At 43.5% G+C, this 18,005-nt stretch overlaps 1 protein-coding gene across 8 annotated transcripts in view; it reads right to left on the reverse strand.

Annotated features, from left to right (window-relative positions):
* Positions 1 to 18,005, reverse strand: part of LOC125762247 (box A-binding factor) — an 80,080-nt gene that overhangs the window by 32,428 nt on the left and 29,647 nt on the right. Inside the window, exons 1-2 of one of the 8 annotated variants that reach the window (XM_049424127.1) lie at positions 4,278 to 4,533; positions 1,102 to 1,492 (exon numbers count right to left, since the gene is read on the reverse strand). The exons of 4 other annotated variants lie outside the window; for them this stretch is intronic. In XM_049424127.1, the coding sequence (XP_049280084.1) occupies positions 1,102 to 1,228 (127 nt within the window). In that variant the 5' untranslated portion in view covers positions 1,229 to 1,492; positions 4,278 to 4,533. Of the gene's footprint in view, positions 1 to 1,101; positions 4,534 to 18,005 lie in introns of those variants that run through there. 3 more of the 8 variants (XM_049424126.1, XM_049424124.1, XM_049424129.1) reach the window with 3 other exon arrangements.

The raw sequence follows: 18,005 nt of genomic DNA on the forward strand, positions 1-18,005 counted from the left end.
TACACTGGCGGTACAGGTTCGGTTCCACTTTCTCAATTATCCTTCATCAAAAAACAATTCAAAGCTTTCATAAATGCATTCAGCGTGATGTTTTTTTAGGGAGTGAATAGGGTGAAGGTGGCATTTTATAGCACCGAAATCAAAGCTCCCTACCTTGCGTGGGTTTAAAGCTTTCGAAATGCAAACGATTTTTGGTCGTGTTTCTAACGCTGGTCCAATGTGATGTTACACCATCTCCATTGAACTCCTTCGTATATCCGTGCATTCCAGGCTTTGTTTGACCAACATCGTGTGAAAGTGTGATACACGCGATCAACAGTGCAACTACCAACCGTAACCGAATCCTTTCTTCTGTAACGAAACCATCCACCTTTCCCCCACGTGTCACGAAACGAACCGCATGTACCATTTCCCTCACTTCGCCCACTAATTCGGTAGTTTTTGGGCGGAAGCAGCATTGCTGACCAACTGACTGACCGATCCGGTCTCGACGCATTAGCCGACTGAACGAGTGGTGTATGGTGAGTAAGTGGTGGGTGAGTCTTACGTAACGTTGCTACCATGACGGAAATGCCGGTTTCGATCAACCGTCGTTGTTGTGCCGCGATGGTTTTGCATTTCGGAAACATGTTCACGCGTGATGAGCACCGATCAACAAAATGGACTAAAACAAGGTGAATGAATAGATGAATCGAAGATGGATGCCAGCGGATCAAGTATCGAACATGACAGTGCCAGCAATGGAAAGCTTATATAAGAAAGGTTCAAAATCTTCCTCCGAATGCAGGCGGTCCCGTCAGTAAAAGACACTTTCCTTATTCACTCTAATCGAAACGTGACGCAATACAAACACAAAACACAAAAACATAGTGACAATACACGGTTGGTTATGTGTGGCTTGCGGAAACAAACGTTACAGCCGAGCGTCATCCCACTTCCGGATAACCTTCAAGAGCATGCATGATTTTTGGACGTGAACGGAATGCGTGAACTGTTCCAGAAGCAATAAGAGAACCGTTTTTTTTTTTTTTTTTTTTAATAAACCTTCGACACGATGTCCACTGCCGCGTGCATTTCCTGCCCGTCTGCCCACACTATTACCTGTTAACAGTTCGGCATAAGTTCCGTTGTGTGCGGCCGATGACCGAAGCTGCTGATGTAGTGATAGTAACTGCTGTTGCTGCTGCTGATGCACCACACCGGCAGACGGTTCGCCAAGGATCGTCATCGTGAGGTTGGCGAGATTGGCCTTCGAGCGAAAAAAAAAACCGTCTGTTTCTACTTCCGCAAGGCAGACCGGCTGGGATGACCAACCCCGGGGCGGGGGAGGGTGCACTAACGACGTTGGTTCGTACACTGATGACACTGATTGTCTTTCAACATGGTAAATCAATCATGTCTTACGCTTACGCTAATGGTAATTCGTTACTCGCACTGCGATATTATTATGGCATAAATTATAGCACTTTCATCCATACACTGGGCACTGAACCTGAACCTGGGGTTTACGAAATCACAAGAAAATTTAACCTTTAAAATTTCATAAAATTTAGAGCTTGAAGCTCCAACAACTCCAAACCGGTCGTCAGTAATGTTGCATTTGCACTAAAAGCATTAAAATAGCAGGTTGCACATAATCGATTTCTGATAACGATAAATTTGATGCTTTATCTTCGAAGCATATGGAGTTTGCTGGAGGTACGAATTACCAATGGTCCCGAAATTATTAATCGATTATAGACACTTGAGGGTACAATATATTGAAGTTTGTATGCTTGCCAAAATAACTCTCAATTTTTTTCTATTAATCTTTAGATGTATCACTATTGTACCTCATCCCGAAGACATCTTTTCAATTCACGTTTTTTCTTTGCTCAACATATCAACAACTTTTCTTTTCACCACATTGCATCACTAACTTTCTTAAAAACAAAACAAATTAAACCATATCCACCACCAGGGTTTATCACTAATGGTGTTTTCGATTATTTTTTTTTCTTTTGACTTCCACTCAAATGGAGGAGAGCCCACGTGAGCGTTCATCTTGTCACCATTGACGTCGTAAACCCGTATCGTATCGGTAACGTTGTGCATTCGTTGTCTAGCCAATTGATTGCTTATCACCGTTGTCGATGCCACTCTTCGGCGGTATCATTTCTGCGGAACCAATTTATCGCCGTTACACACACCGTACGTTTGATTGGCGTGACCATCTTGTTCGGTTACGCTCGGAAGGAGAAACAGTATTTGCGCACTAAATACGCGCGCTGATTACCATTCTCTTCAACATCGACGATCCCTTTATGTCCAGCAGGTCATAAGACGTTTGGGGGTGTTTTGGTTTTTCTCTTATCGTACACTAGTGAGCGCTTTTACTACGCTGTCATCTGTCACATGGGGAGTCAATGTCAAGAATTGTCGGACAAAATCCCTATCATGATCGTTGTATTTACTTCACAACAAAAAATCACTAAATCTCCTTTAAAAAAAACGCCTTTCATTAACTTTAAACTGCTTCAATCGACAACAAAACGAAGACTAAAATAGCTTCTTTTGAAATCACTAGTGTTGGTAAAGCGTAGAACTACACACCACTGCCAATTGATTATTTTTATTGCTTCGATTACTTCCTAGCCGATCCGATTACCAACCCTCTACCCCAGTGCCGATATTCGTCGCGGTTCTGCATTTTCAGTTTAGTTTCCTTCCCAATTACCAACCGCACGGTTCTATGGCTGGTTGGATCGTTGAATTTGGTGATCAGCCTTATTGAGTACAAAGCCGCACTTAAGCGGCCCCAAGCAGCGTTTTCTGTGCGATCGTTTTTTTCGTTCTGTCGGTGTCGGTGGGCCGATGCTTGTTGCCAATTTGAACCAACTCCGGAACGGCCTTGACCGTGGGTACGTAAGGAAGCATCGGAACGGAACGATGTCACCTTCTCCACGGTGGGACACCATCCAGAGCACCAACACAACCAAACCAAAGCCCAGCGTGGCATTGTGTGAAGGTTAAAAACCGGAACAAACTAGGAACAAATCGCGTTAGCCATTGCACAAAACAGTCCGCACATCTGGGCGGAAAATGGACCTGCGGAAAGAACTTCCTCAACCAACCACCAACACCCGAGGTGTGGAATTCTATTGCGAGCACCGTGAGCTTTTTCTGTCACATCGTGCGTTTTTTTGTTTTGGTGTGGTTTTGTGTCGAGGTTACACAACCGAGTGTCCGCGCTTATGCTGCTCAGTGTCAAGGATGTCGGCCATGGCCAAGCGGAAGCAACGTGGAACCGATCAATTGACCCGATCACCCGTTAGAGATGTGGGTAGGGCGCGTGAAAGGAAAAGTGACAACGGTTTGCTTGGTGAGATTGATCACATTCCAACAATGGAGAAGAACCGACCGACACCACCGTGTGAGGTTGTTGACTCTGAAGTGGGAAGAATTGCACACGCATTAACTTCATGATAACGCTGTTGATAAAACACGGCATGAACTCAAGTGGATTGTCACATGGTTTTCACTCCCCTCAGTTGAACAACCAAAGCACTGGACTACTTGTGGACATTGCTACTGTTTGCTAGTTTTCAAGAATGTCCTACAGATATTGACTTAGACAAACACATTGACCTAATTTCTTGGACGATAGTTGCTACTATTTACGCGTCTTCCATAACGTTTTTACATCTCGTTTTTAACGTATTGCGCACATTCCGACAGTAAAGAACGAACCAAACAAAAAACATGTGCATCACATTCAATTCTGTCCAATAACAAATAATTCATTCCATTTGCCATTGATGGCAATGGAAAGTTCCTCGACCATGCAGGGGACGAGTGCGCATTCACTAGCGTCCTGGTATTTAACATCGTACGAAATCGAGTCAGGGCTCGTTTACTGCCATTAGACGCAAAAGGTACCATTCCTGTCGTGCCATCACGGCATGTCTTTCCGCTGAACCATGCCCGGCACCGCATCACGTTTGCGTTCTGGCTTTGCCTGATGTGTACGACAGCGATGGCGTAACAGGTGTACTCATGCTGTCGGTTACACTAACTACATACTGTCACTGTTGTTTTTTTCCCTTTTCTGTAAAACCGATCGTTTCTCACACAACCTGTATTCCTTCTTCGCTTTATTGATCAATTGTTAAAGCCGACAGAATTCCTTTCAAAATGTCGTACTTTTTGCACTTGCACATTTAGATGCGATTGCTACTTTCCAAATCGCACCGAATTTTATTAAACCATACGAAACAAAAAATCAACCAACCACTCACAGTAGAAAACTTTGTCACTCAACCTTCTTCCTATTGACACTATGCGCACGATTTCACGATCACGCACGCATATCTTCGCTCGGCAAACAAACAAAAACAACGGAAGAGAACTGTTACAACAAAACCGTACCGTGCCGGAGCGAATCAACAACTGTCCGTTTACGAAAGGACCCTTGCTCCAGAACTGATTCGAACCGATTCCACACCAACGGTCGTTCTTTGCCATTTGTTTCCCCTCCCCCGCGCCGGTTCCTTCCCGATTCGAGACGAGTCGAGCCGATGACGCGCTCGCACGATTCCATTCCGTTCGACCGGTCGTTGTGTGGTGAGATTACAATCGCACGTCACATCACACACCACCACAAAGTCGGCTGTGTTTTAGCAACAATCAACCACGCGCACATACGCACGAACGATGTCTGCTGCGAGCTACTAGCTCTCGCGCGCACACCTGTAATCAACGGTGACGCGCCATCATCATCATCATCATCTTCATCGTTGATGATCGTGTTCTGCGCAAACTTCTACCGCGTGTGCAACGCATGAGCGTGCTATCGTTTGTTTCTTTTCGGCACGAATCACACGTGCAGGCGCATCATCAAGCCAATTCCTTTTTCGTGCGTCTTCCATATGCAGTTTCGAACGAATGCATCGGTGGTGGTGGTAGGGTTTTGCATGTGAGTGTTTGTGCTTTTTGTAGGTTTCATTGTGCACGGTATCATGGTGGGGGACCACGTCTTTATCATGTTGAAGAGATACAAATCAACAAACAATAAAAAACGGGCTAAACGGGCGTTTTCGTTTGCTTATGTGTCGTCACGCGGCAAAGCTTTTCAAACGTTTGCTTAACGTCTTGAAACGATCACTTCAAACAGCAAACGGTATCAAAACGTAAGATGTATGGCGCTTGACTTTTATTTTCTTGTGAAGAAATAAGGGTTGTGTGATAAGGATAAACCTGGTGCAAATTAGTTTCAGAAAGTGTATAATTTCTTCATTTACTCGTTGCAATCGTACAGAATCGTAAAAAAAAGTTATGTTTATTCTATTGATTTTCAAAATTCATTCTCCAATAATTCTTCAAAAAAAATAGTATAACTTTAAACCCCTTCAATTTACGAGGGTGAGATAAATAGGGAGCAAAACCAAAATTCCAACATTTACAATGCAGGAACCATGAACGAACGTTTTATTTGTTACAAGCAATCGAAAAAAAAAAACATTCGAGGAGCGGCACTTAAACCATACAGCCGCCATCAAGTCGACCATTGTTCACCCAAATTTGTACGATTGTCAAAGCGAGTCTGTCTGTCCCCAGACAAAGCGACCATCCATGCTGTTCCCTAGCCAGCCTGGTGTTGTTAGGAGTTTTGTCTGCATTACTCATGCTCATTTCCAACCAAAACGAACCGATGCAAATGGTAGAATTGATCACACATTTGCACCGAACGGGTACATTCGGCACCTTCTAAATGTTATATTCTTGCTAACAAATAATAAAAATATAATAATAATCACTCTGCTGTATCTCAATTGGACAATTTTATTGTTGTTGATTGTCTCGTTTTTTGAGCTGCGAGTTGCAGCAACAACCGTGGACGAGAAAGAAAAACAACTTAGGCCCCCCCCCACCCCCCTCCCGGGGGTGGCTGATTAACAACAACACCCATTTCGACAATTCGATTCTAATTTGTGTGTTTATTCGTGACTCACGCTTACGCTGGCGGGCTTTGGATGAACCTAGAACCGGGCAAGTGAATCATCAAAGCCGGAAACGATACTCAAGGTTATACCTCTTTAGCTCGATAACGAACGGAACGTGCGACCCGGGGTATGAAACAGATCACCGGATTGTGCTTTTGCGGTACAATAAATTTTGAATATTTAAATCTTTGATCAAGAGATTGTTTCCGTCGTGCGGTGAATCATAGTCTCACTTTTTTGGCGCCCATTTCCATGTCCATGCTATGCAGTGACACAATGAAATGGTTCCAATTAGCAACAAAACCATTTCTTCACCGTTGTTTCGTACACTATCGTTCACTGATGAAATGGTTCGTGCATCGATCGACAAGGCTTCGATGAATGGAGCAACTTTGCTCAAGCGCACGTGGCTCGAGCACTTATCGTTGGCTCACATTCGATTGGCCTCCATGGAACCGACGGAACAGGTCGATACTGGTGCTGGGATCAAGCAATAATCATCCATTGGCCGGCGAGTGAAGATCGAGTGCCAACAGGCGGTGCAGAACCGATATCGACAGCAATCGTCGAGCAGCAGGAGGGACCACACTTTCGGGGCGGGGGGAGGGAGGGAACCAATTATCGCCTTACACCAGCAAAATTTCGTCATTAGTCAAGACGCTTAAGCAAACCGTTGCTCCGTGTGGCAAAGATGAAGGTGTCCAGTTCACAACACCCCAAACGAAGCCAAACTGAGTGAGAAAGAAAAGGCTCCCGCATGGTGCTAGTGGTTGGTTGTAAAAATTACATATTTTCTCCACGACCAACGCACATTACCACATTGCCAAGCGGTTGTGAATGAAAGCATCAGGTCCGCTTTGTCCAATGCATGGTATGTTAAGTGGTGTCCTTCACCAAAAAAAGGAACACTTTTGCAATTTTTAAATTTCCTATAAAAGAGCTCCCATTGTTGTGCTTTTATCGTCAACTTTCATTCCCAAAAGTCAAGTCATACTTACAACAAAAAAAGGCTTTCAATTTTTATTGTAACAGTTCCCATATTCAAAACAAGTTATAAAAATAAATAAACAAACATTAACACTAGCAAAATTGCCAAAAAAAAGGAAGACACAGTTGTCCGCATTGGGGTTTTCCCGGCGAGTACAAAATATATGACCTCAGTCCATTCTGCTGCAGGTAACGGGTAAACATAAATAAAAAGTATTGCAATCAACCGGCACATAAATCCCACTTAGCGAAATACCAAACTGGATTCCGAAAATATTAAACCAAACATTGGCGAATGTTTCACCGGCCTATCCTTTTACAACATTCCAGGAAGCCACCAGACAAACATTAACAACAACAGCAGCAAAAAACACGCACAACAACCAAAGTAAACATCAACAAACCATGCTGAGGTGCCGAAGAGGAAAAAAAAACGAGTTTTGACGCAAATTTTTGCGGCGAACGTAGATGAATATGTGGTTATTGAGACGATAAGACGTTTCGAAAATGAAAACAAAATTGAAGTTAATCGGAGTTTGGATCGTAATGATCTTTAAAATTGATAATCGGATCGGTTTCGATTGATAAAAGCTTTTCGTTAACTGTTGTTTTAACATCATTTGTGAACGAAATTGGAAAGATAGATAAATAGAAAGATGAAAAATATGCAGAAAAAACTCTGCCATACCATTCCACCTCCAGATGTGAATTCCAAGCCTCTTAACCTGCGAGTACATGCCTGGACAACAGCAATTCCAGCTGACACATAATGGCATTATTAATGATTTGCTTTGATTGGCCACACAACGGTGCCCGCGGATCTGCGCAATCACACAAACTCCCGAGGCGGGTTGCATAGATCAATTGAATTTGTTTCAATTAAAATGGCGCAACCTACAGATTTCTGTCCCATTCCGCCATGCCACCAAACTATTGGCGAGAACGGCACTAACTGACGCTATTGAATTGACTCGCGATGTCGTGGAGCGTGAGAAGTACGATGTGTCTGTACGGCCATCCGTCACCACACACCAGAAGATTTGCAAAGAGGAGGAAACAGGGAAGTTCGCTCACGATACTCTGCGCAACCTGCGTAGTGTAGATGACATTTTGACACTAGGAAATTTTCCCACTTCCCACTGATAAACGGGGCGGGATAGATGTTCCGGAGTGTTCGATGAACATTGAACCGTCAATTGCAAAGTGTTGTGAAATTTGTTCTCCGTCTTACAACTTTGACCTTGAGTTATACCTCCCAAAAAAAGGCACCGTAAACTGATTAAAACCTTAAACGTGTTTTGCTTACTCCGCCAAAGTTAAGAGGATTTTGCTAGCGATTGTGTTTTGTACCAACAAAAAAAGACATGTGTGCATAAAACCGATATTCATCTCCTATTAATGTTCAAATCATTGTATCCATAACAATGAATTATTCGCCAACCGTTCATTCACCCTACGCTGGTGAACAACAGCTTTAACACCATTTTGATTTTACCGCTCAAAAGGAAAACTCATCGATCAAAACCTGATCGGTCTGGTCAGACCTGATCTTCCTGTCTGCCCCCATATCTGTTAGATTTCGCTCACATTCTATGCTTTTGTTTATGCTTCGTACTCAAGAGATGATATCGAGATTTTGTTTGTTATGGTAATGAAATATTCATAAAAACTCTAAGTGGGACGTCAAACGATTTTTTTTATAGCTAGGTAGTTGATGTCCAAATTCCAGTTTAAACTGGTTTTTAAATGGTGGAATAAAACCGTGCAGCACCTCCACCTGCGATTTCAATGGATCAGCCCAATGTTTGGCGAGCTTTAAGCTTCAAAAGCATTTAACGAAACGGCAACAATGTCAGACAAACGTTTGTATACGATACCAGAAATTGCGTATGCAGCAACGCATCCTCAATGTCGAGCTTCACCCGAGACGGTGCGAAACTTCAGTCACAAATGAACTGCAGCGTTCCACCGATATACGCCCTGTACGGCCATTTGCAGCCAGTTGCGGAATATCAATTGCCAGCTGTCCCAGTTTTTCTCGGTGTCACACATATTTGGGACTAACAGACGGTCATTGCCAAACGGTGGGTTGCTTCGTGCGCATCCGATGGTTGTATGTTAGGGTTGCCATAAAAAGAAACTTACCTATAAAGAGAAAAGAGAAGAAGAAAAAAATTAGTCTCAAAGATCATCTTCCACACCGCACACGGTGAACGGAATTCATCATTACTGTTTGAAGGTTTTGTAGCCTCAAGGAGAAAGAGCACCTAAAAACGATACTTTCTAATAGATCGAAGATGTACCGCGTTGGTGAAGATTCACAGTTTTACTCTTAATTGACGTTAGAATGCTAGAACGCCCGCCACAGCGTCATTGAACTGATCAATTAAATCTAGCAGACTGTGGATGGACCCATGTGGATGGAAACGGCAACTACAGCAAAACAAAAAAACACGTAAAATCGTCTGCCCAAGGATGGATACTCCCCCAAAAACCGATCCACGAGATGTGTTTTTATAGCATTCGAACCGCTTCATTCATAAGTTCCTGTGTTCGAATGCCTAAATCTTCGCGCGCTAAAGTGAAGGTTATCGTTTCTTCTTCTTAATGTCAATGTCGGCCAATATGCTGTTCCAATGTTTATGCGACGCAGTGTTTTGACCTCACCAAACGATTCTCCAACAACAAACCTACGGCACGGTGCTGTGATCTTGGGACGATGGTTTCCTGGTATTGAAAATACCAACGAAACGAAGTCTACTTTAGTCTCGTTCGTCCAGACTTCTTATCGATTGTTCTGATCATATTGAAACACGACCAAACCGTACATGATTGTCTAATAAAATTCTTCTGAAATTCAAAACCTGACTACTGCTGTCCCATTCCAGACTGGCATACAACAGGTGGCTAGCGAAACTAGTCACCTTTGGTGGTAGTCGACACGATCGATATCGATATGCATTGCCCATGAAGCAGCTGATCCCGTGCGGTCCTGTGTTGATTCTCGATCAAGATTAATCGAGGTCAGGCACGGACTCGATCAGTGTCGGTTGCATAATGCATGACCGCATACCAACTACTGCTGCTGGCCGTTACTGGTAGTTTCTAATGCCAGACAGAGAATCGGACAGGTGTTGGTATGGGTTGTTGGTGCTCCACAGAGAACGGTAACATGACGTACGTACTACCAGCTGGATAATGACTCATTTATCCCGCACAAGGTGAATTAATCTGGAATTGCATCTAAACAGTATCGCACATGTGCTGGACGTCTAATTAAGGCGAGTAATAAAAGATTGCATAAATTAGCTACACACCGTATGTTTCATCATACTCGCACCTTATATGAGGCACAGATTCCACAAATTATTTCTTCTATCAAATTTGTGGTAGTTCTGAAAAATTATAAAGTAATAAATGAGCATGAATTCTGTTGAAAAACGAACTTTATATGACCTCAGTTTTGTTCTCGTTCATGGGATTTTCCCTAACATCTGCATAAAACCAATTCTTGGTACTGGCATATGGCGGATGCCATGCTGCTGTAAGCTTAAGAGCAGACGCATTTTAACAGCTAGTGTTGCAGCTTAAACGATCCGCAAAAACCTGTTCAATCAATGCGGTCAAAGAGGGCACAAAGAAACAACCAATCTGGTGGTGTTGGGTCTTTCCTGTGGCATAAAACTTGATCGTACCATGATTTCTTCCCCGGTAACTAGTAACTTCGAACACTTTTAGCCTAGCAACTGTAGCTAGAGCGTCCAGAACAGGTCTCTGGTGCACAATTTGTACAGAACGATTTGCCAATACCATGGACAATGCTCCCTTTTTAATGCCTTCTTTGCAGCGAGTTGGGTAAACCTATCCAAGAATCATCCTCATAGAAGTAACCTGCGTAGCGCTGACGAGTGTGGCACGAAAGTGAAAGGCTTGGAAGAACCTCCTATACCTCCTAACGGGGTATAGGAGGTTGTCAGTGTTCTGGCCAACTGCAACACTACCGATAAACTGGACAAGTGAGCTGTCCTACTGGTTAGTACGCGTATGGTGAAGGTTCATCACATTGCCTAGACTTCTGCACCTGCTGACCTCAAGGTAATCAGCTTCTCCAACCATGCGTACGACCCCTTCGCTTCTATCTCTCTCTCCCTCTCTCTCTCTCTCTCTCTCTCTCTCTCTCTCTCTCTCTTCTTCTACGCACTCGAACCGACCGGACCCTTTTCGTCAGTCGCCATCACTGACGTCACTAATTGCTGCAGTTAGTGGAATTGCTGCATGTTTTATGGCAATGGCGGAAACTGTTCTATCGATAGTTCATTAGCCACTTTGCACCATGCTCGACACTGTTCCGAACGGAAGTGTCCGTTGATGTGAGTTGTTTTAATTTCATCCATACGCTGTTTGGAGGTTTGGATTCATTATCATCGGTACTGGGTAGTGATAGGGTAGAAATAGATAACGAAAAAAAAACACACGAAAACTCCCCTTTCAAACCGTTTTGACGTTTCAGTATCACGAGATTTCAACGTGCCGGAACGGTTCAGCGACTGTTTCATTATCTCATTTCCATACCGCTGCCTAGTGACGGAAATGTGTTTTTTTTTCTTCTCTTTTTGTTGCAACAATTGCACCCAGTGGAACCGTGTCAACAAACTGCACATTTTTAATTTGTTATTCTCCCACTGCAAGATGCGGAGTGTAATGAAGGGTGGTAGTAAAGGTAGGAGGCGTTTCCAAAATTTGCATACTGTTTAGAAACCGATTTGCGTACTAAACCCGTGTTACTGCACTGGAATTGCAGCACGAGTGCTGTTGTGCACGCATTGGTGTCAGGTAGTGGGCTCGTGTTTTGCACCAAATGGGTTCAACAACTTATCAACACGGTTTGGAAAAATAAGCTATTTACATACGTGCCCAATAATAACGTCAAACGGGCAGATTTTTCTTCCTAGTTTAACTATAACTCTTAGAATTTACTCACACCTTACACCATAAAAGCTAGAATTATTTTAAAACAGCTGGTTAGTACATTCACCTTAAAATGGATACGCTGCTCACTAGTCCAGTGACCTCGTTCTAGGGCGTGGGGGTACACCTTGAGTGCATTAGTCAATTACGTTGAGCTACCCTTGACCGTGGAATAGCCCTAAGGGCTTTTTGCACTGTTGCGCAATTTTACAGCTCTACTTCTTATATTTAATATTAACGAACGTTAACTCAAAAAAAAAAAAGCTTAAATATCGTTATTTTTAGTGCCCCTTTGGAACTTCACTCGCCGAAAGAACGTTTATGAGTATGCAGTAAATCTAATTAGTATCACAAGCGGTTTTTATTACATAATATTCACAGTCAAAAGTGCCGAAAACCATTACGACACAGTCGGAGACATCCAGTTCTACCGCGGTAGACTCCACATTAACGATGACATCCAGTCAAGCCCATCGTTGGATGTGCATTCCTTGCCATTTCGGACCATTCGCTTGTCTGTACGTTTGGTACAAGAATTTCCCAATAATGGAAACACTGACCTAACCAATCACTGACCTCCGTCATCGCCAACTTCGCCAACAGTATGATAACACATTCCGTGTGTCGCATTACCTTGCTTAGCAAAAGCGTACGGATCATGGGAGCCGTGTTAAGTCAACGACTTCTGTAACCTGCCGTTAGCAGCAGCTGGCCAAGTCACCGTGGACTTAAACGGAAACACGCACAGCGTACATTGGCCGTAATCTTCTACGGCGTATGTGTTGCACCAAATACTAGCTGGGCCACCTTTAATTAGAAGCCCAACACCACACTGAAACAATTTGCTAGACGATCGCGAGACAAGAAGGTTATGACACCTGGAGGTTTGGTTTTTTTTTCTCCTCTCCACTAAGTTTAATAGCTACCGTACCGAACTCAGAGGCGTTCGAGAAACGCCGTTAAGACTTCGAGCCCTTCCTTCTGCAGGTGTACAATTGACCGAACCAAACTGGTGTGATCATTAGCGTGCGTGCAGCAGTTAGTATACGCCACAAACAAGGTGCTATTTCATTGGCAGCTTCACTGCGTCAGATAACTAGCCAAGATGCTGCACTGCGGTGCCCCGAAACAAATGTGGATTCCTTCCAAATGCATATAGGACTGAAGAGTTTCATCTTCCCACCGACGACGGGTAGTTAATTGATTGAAATCAGCGTTCCAAATCATCAACACCAGACCTTGACATCTTTTGCTTGTAGCGTAAGCTAGGCAGCTAAAAACGATGCGAGGAGCATCATCATTTGGGCCTTCGATAAAATTTCCAAATTGGAAAAAGACTAAAGGTCAGCGGAAATGTGAGGCATACTCACCACCAAAAAAAAATGGGTAGACATCATTTGGTGGGTTTCAATTTTTTCGCAGAGTGTCTTCCAAAAAAAAAACATCTCTATGTATTGCTATACAAACGAGTTTAGTGGGTTTGTGGAGATTAGATGTTTGATTCGCAATAGTAGAAATTAACTACCATTAACACACCGAAAATTATTATTCAAAAACTCCTTCTTTCATCAACAGTCTAACGACAGGATAAGGCAAGATGATCAGCAGTAACTACGGATATTGAGCCTATGTGAGTATAAATATCAGTAAGTTTTACTTGTTTCAGAAGTCATATAAAAGCGGACAGTTGTTCAAACACATTCTGCAAAACCAAGTTGATTGACATAATAAAACCAGCCAACCTTTAGGAATGTTTCCTGAGTGTCTTTTACGCAGTACACTAAAAGCCTAATGTCACTATGCATATTAAATACCACGCAACTCGAACAACATCGTCACGTTATGTCTGACGCTTCTTCGCATGATCCTATAGGATCGCACCGAGAGAAAACAAAACTGTGTGCCCCTCCGGTGGATGAAGTTTGCATTGCAAATGCCCCTCTTTTCCAGAAACTGCCAGTCGTCCAAGATCCAGCACGTGAGATGACAAATGATCATCACCGTCGGCGTCTTATTGATTGCGCAGAACGCCACCGCACATACCGCCCGAAATGAGAACTGGCGACGGATAGATAGGCGACTCGAGCAAACGTGATTACGATCTTATCCACGGTCTCGTTCGAATTTGCCATTTTAAATCCAACACTACAAGCTTTGCAACCGGACAGTTTCTGTAATTGCGTTCTCGCGAAACGCATTACACGCATTCTCCACAGTCCACAGCACCAACAGGCGCGCTTTGATACTACTTTTAAAAACACTAACATTCTAAGAGAAAGTATATCGTCCAGTACAAGGGTATTGCCTGCCTTGGAAAGCAAAAGGAAAGTAAAAGTGATCACATTCTTTAAGCTGTTTCTGTTCTGTTTCTCTTTCTTCACAAACAAACTCGTAAATGTCACATGCTCAGAATGCGCAACGTTGCAAAACCGATCGTTGCATCGTTAATCAAGTCACGTTGAGTTGAGAAGCTGTCTCCGTTTCTTCTTAAGCATCGCCTCCATCTTGCATCTCCTCACCGGTTCGCACCGGCTCCACACAGCACACATCACGTGATGTTCTGTCGCTGGTTCAGAATAATTATGCAGCGTACAGTTTTGGATTTCAGTCGTCGCTTGTGTTATTTTTTTTTTTGGTTAGTTCTTCGTTTTCGTCTTGTAAAGCCCGGCTTTGCATAAGGCAAAGAACTACAACAACAAAAAAAAAAATACACCGTTTTCAACTTCGGCTACTCCGACGGTCGTTCGTCGCTTGGTTCGCGTTGAGTTCATCGAACGCATTTATTCGGTGCGGAGGTCTGTCATTAACGGGTTCGTGCCGACGATTCTGTACCGCCGTTGCCGAGACTGCTCGTTTTCGGCCCTCTTAGCATGAATCCCGACATCCGTAGGACATGCAAAAACGCATGCAGTCGGTGTGCGGAAGACAAAATCGCAATCAAACCGGCTCTTTTATGTATGTGCGAAACGTCTGCGAGCGCAAGGAACTTTAGGCATCGAACGTACTCGAAGGAAGAAGCACCGTTCTTCCTGCATCGGTAAGGTGCTGGCCAAGGGGGACGGTAAGTCCTGCTTGCGCTCGTCAAACAATTCCCATTCTACAACAGGTACAGGCCCCATTATGGCAGTGGGGCCCCTAACTATGTCGCTTGCGTTTGCACGGGTGTAACGACAGCAGGACTCGGCTGTTTTTTTTTCTTTTTTTTTCTCCCCACATGTTCATTCTCCACTGTTCCACGATCGGTTCATGGTCAAAGCGTCCCGTTTCAAGGATACGCACGAGAGCGTACCAATCGCGTGTACTTCTGCTCACCGACCAAACGGTGAGCGACTCAACGTGAGTTGCGCCGGCGAATGTAGATCGAATGAAGTGATCTCGCCAGACCCACGCATGGTTCTATGATTCCCATAAATCTGGTCTGGCTTTTTTTCAGAATAATTGCGTGGTTTTGAGCAGTGTGTAGCGTTTTGATTAACTGCAACTTTTTTTTTTGCAAGCTTTAACCCGCTCGATCGCTGCTGATAAATCAACAAAACGAAATAGATCTACGCGGAAGTGTTGCTGATGCACAAAACAAGCAAGTTGCAAGTTCTAGCACGAACGATATTGCAAAACTCCGCTATTAATATGTTTCTCTCTCTAATTGTCGCACATCTGACTTTGTGCAACGGAGAGAACCTTATGCATGCTCTAGCAAGGTCTTGGTCGATAGTCAAGTACCAAGGCTAACCACCCCGTCCGGGAGTTCCCTGGGGGTAACGATAGCGATCGATACAATTAAAAACGGAACCAGAATGAACTGGGGCCACCCAACGCGTCAACCCTGCGGGCTAACATCTTCGGTAAGATCGCTCACAAAGGAAGCGACTTCAGAAAGGATCGTCATAATCGACGATGGAACTCGTACCATATACACACGTCCGCGATTTGCAGCAAGGGTTTAAAAATAGCTGTCTCGTGTCATCCACACACATGATAAGTAGTAGGTCCACACAGCACAGTAACGGGCAATGAATTTGGAGGTCATCTAGATGGTTTTAATATTCGGGTCACGATTTTCGTTGGCTCGAACGTTCTGAAAGTGATTGTTTGGTGCCTGTTTTGGTGATGTGGTGCTACTAGGGTTTCTAGCCGTTCGAGCGACGTATGATATTGACACCCGCGTTATATACCGTAGTGTGAAACCATACATATTTCATGGTTAATGCAATAGCGTAGTAGATCGATTGTTGCATGGATTGGAAGTAAACGAAAAACATGAAAATATTTTATAACACAACTAGATATAAAAACCATAAACTTTGCTTGAAACAGTTATACATAGACACAACAACATTAACTTAAGCCCTAATAGGTAACTAAATATTAAATTTTTTTTAAATAATTCTAGTAAATAACGAAAATAATAATACCAAAAATATCATCAACTATCAACTACAATCCCAAAATAACATCAATTCCATTGTGCCATAAAAAAAGAAAATAAAAAAGTTTCCTGCCTTGTGCCATCGTTGTAGTCTTTCGTTTAAAATCGTTTTGCTGCTAAATAAACGGATGCTACCGTGCCGCCACCACAGCGTAATGTGAAATTAAATAAACCAAAGCGATGCACACTGTTCGGTCCTCACCGCATATCCCACCCCATTCCCCATGGTACCGCTCACCGTTGAGCCACTCGAGCAATGCCACCAAATCTGAGAGTGAAAACTCATTAACGGAGAGCAATTAAATATACCCCATTGGGCGTTTCGGACGTGTGTACCTTGCAGGGAAAATGACTGTAGTGCTATAACAATAACAGCAACAGCAACAACAAAAAAATCGTACACACTTTGGACGCTGCATTAATGGCGATCCACGTGCGCGGAAAATATCCGTTTCCGTGACTGTACAGTCGCGTTTTCCACGTTCGGCGCTAACATCCAACACACAACAGGGGAAACGTTCTAAAACACGTGAATATTGTATCACTCTACCATTTATCTTATCACCCGAAGCGGTCACCCAATCTTCTATTCCCGATCGGTTTCCCGTCCCATCCGTACGATCCGTACCATCCGTCCGGTTGGAGAAGCTTTTTTTGTTGTTGTTTTCTTGCACCCGCGGCAGTAGCTTCACCATGCGGATCGAGTGAAAATTGCTTCCATTATTTTGTTTGCAGGAAACTGGTGGTTTTTCTCCACTTTACCACTGGGGGATGCGAACTGGGGACGGATGAACGATCACGACCCGGGCACACCGATATGATGGCGATGAGTAGCGATTATCCATTTTTAGTGGAACGATTGTACCATCGCAAAATAAATTACCATACCACTAACCGTAAGCAATGAAAAGCAACACACACACAAAATGACAATGTAATTTACATCCCAATCAGGAGACAACTAAATTGTACCAACATACGCTCCAACGCTGGAAGCACTTTTTCGCTGTCCGAATAAATGGACGGACACAGACACACACGCAAATATAATGTCGAAATTTTTTGCTTTACTGCCCTGCAACAAAGTGTCAGCCAGTGGCTGAATCACTCTCCCGATCGTTTCATATCTCGTTCGCGGGTTGCGTGATCATTTCTTTCTTTTGCATATGGCGTTCATTATTTGCCGGGCCCATTTCATTGGCTTAATGTCACGCGTCACCAGATTTGGTGTATGAAGCGACATTCCATTCTGGCATCATTCTGCTTTCATGATGTAAGACACCGGAAGGCGATGGTACATATTTCTATGCAAATTTGGTTCTGTTGCCATCTCCAAGCGTGATGACTGACGTGGAGATAGATTGTATTTTTTCTGTTTAGATTAATCTATTTGGACAGTGTATGAATAGTGAAGTGTTCCCATTACTATGGATACAATTTATGTCATATGAAGGGAAGTTTTCACAAAATTATATGAATCATAAGTGAGGGAGTGTTTGCTTCAATCTCACAGACTCCTAAAGCCGCACTCAAACGACGCTTCGTGCTGCTGATACACACGAGAGAAACAAAGCAAAAATGAAACATTTCACTACACAACCATCAAAGCGCGGGTGTAGATCATTCACCAACAAACGATCCTT

This window comes from Anopheles funestus, chromosome 2RL (genome assembly GCF_943734845.2).
Source record: "Anopheles funestus chromosome 2RL, idAnoFuneDA-416_04, whole genome shotgun sequence".
NCBI lineage: Eukaryota > Metazoa > Arthropoda > Insecta > Diptera > Culicidae > Anopheles > Anopheles funestus.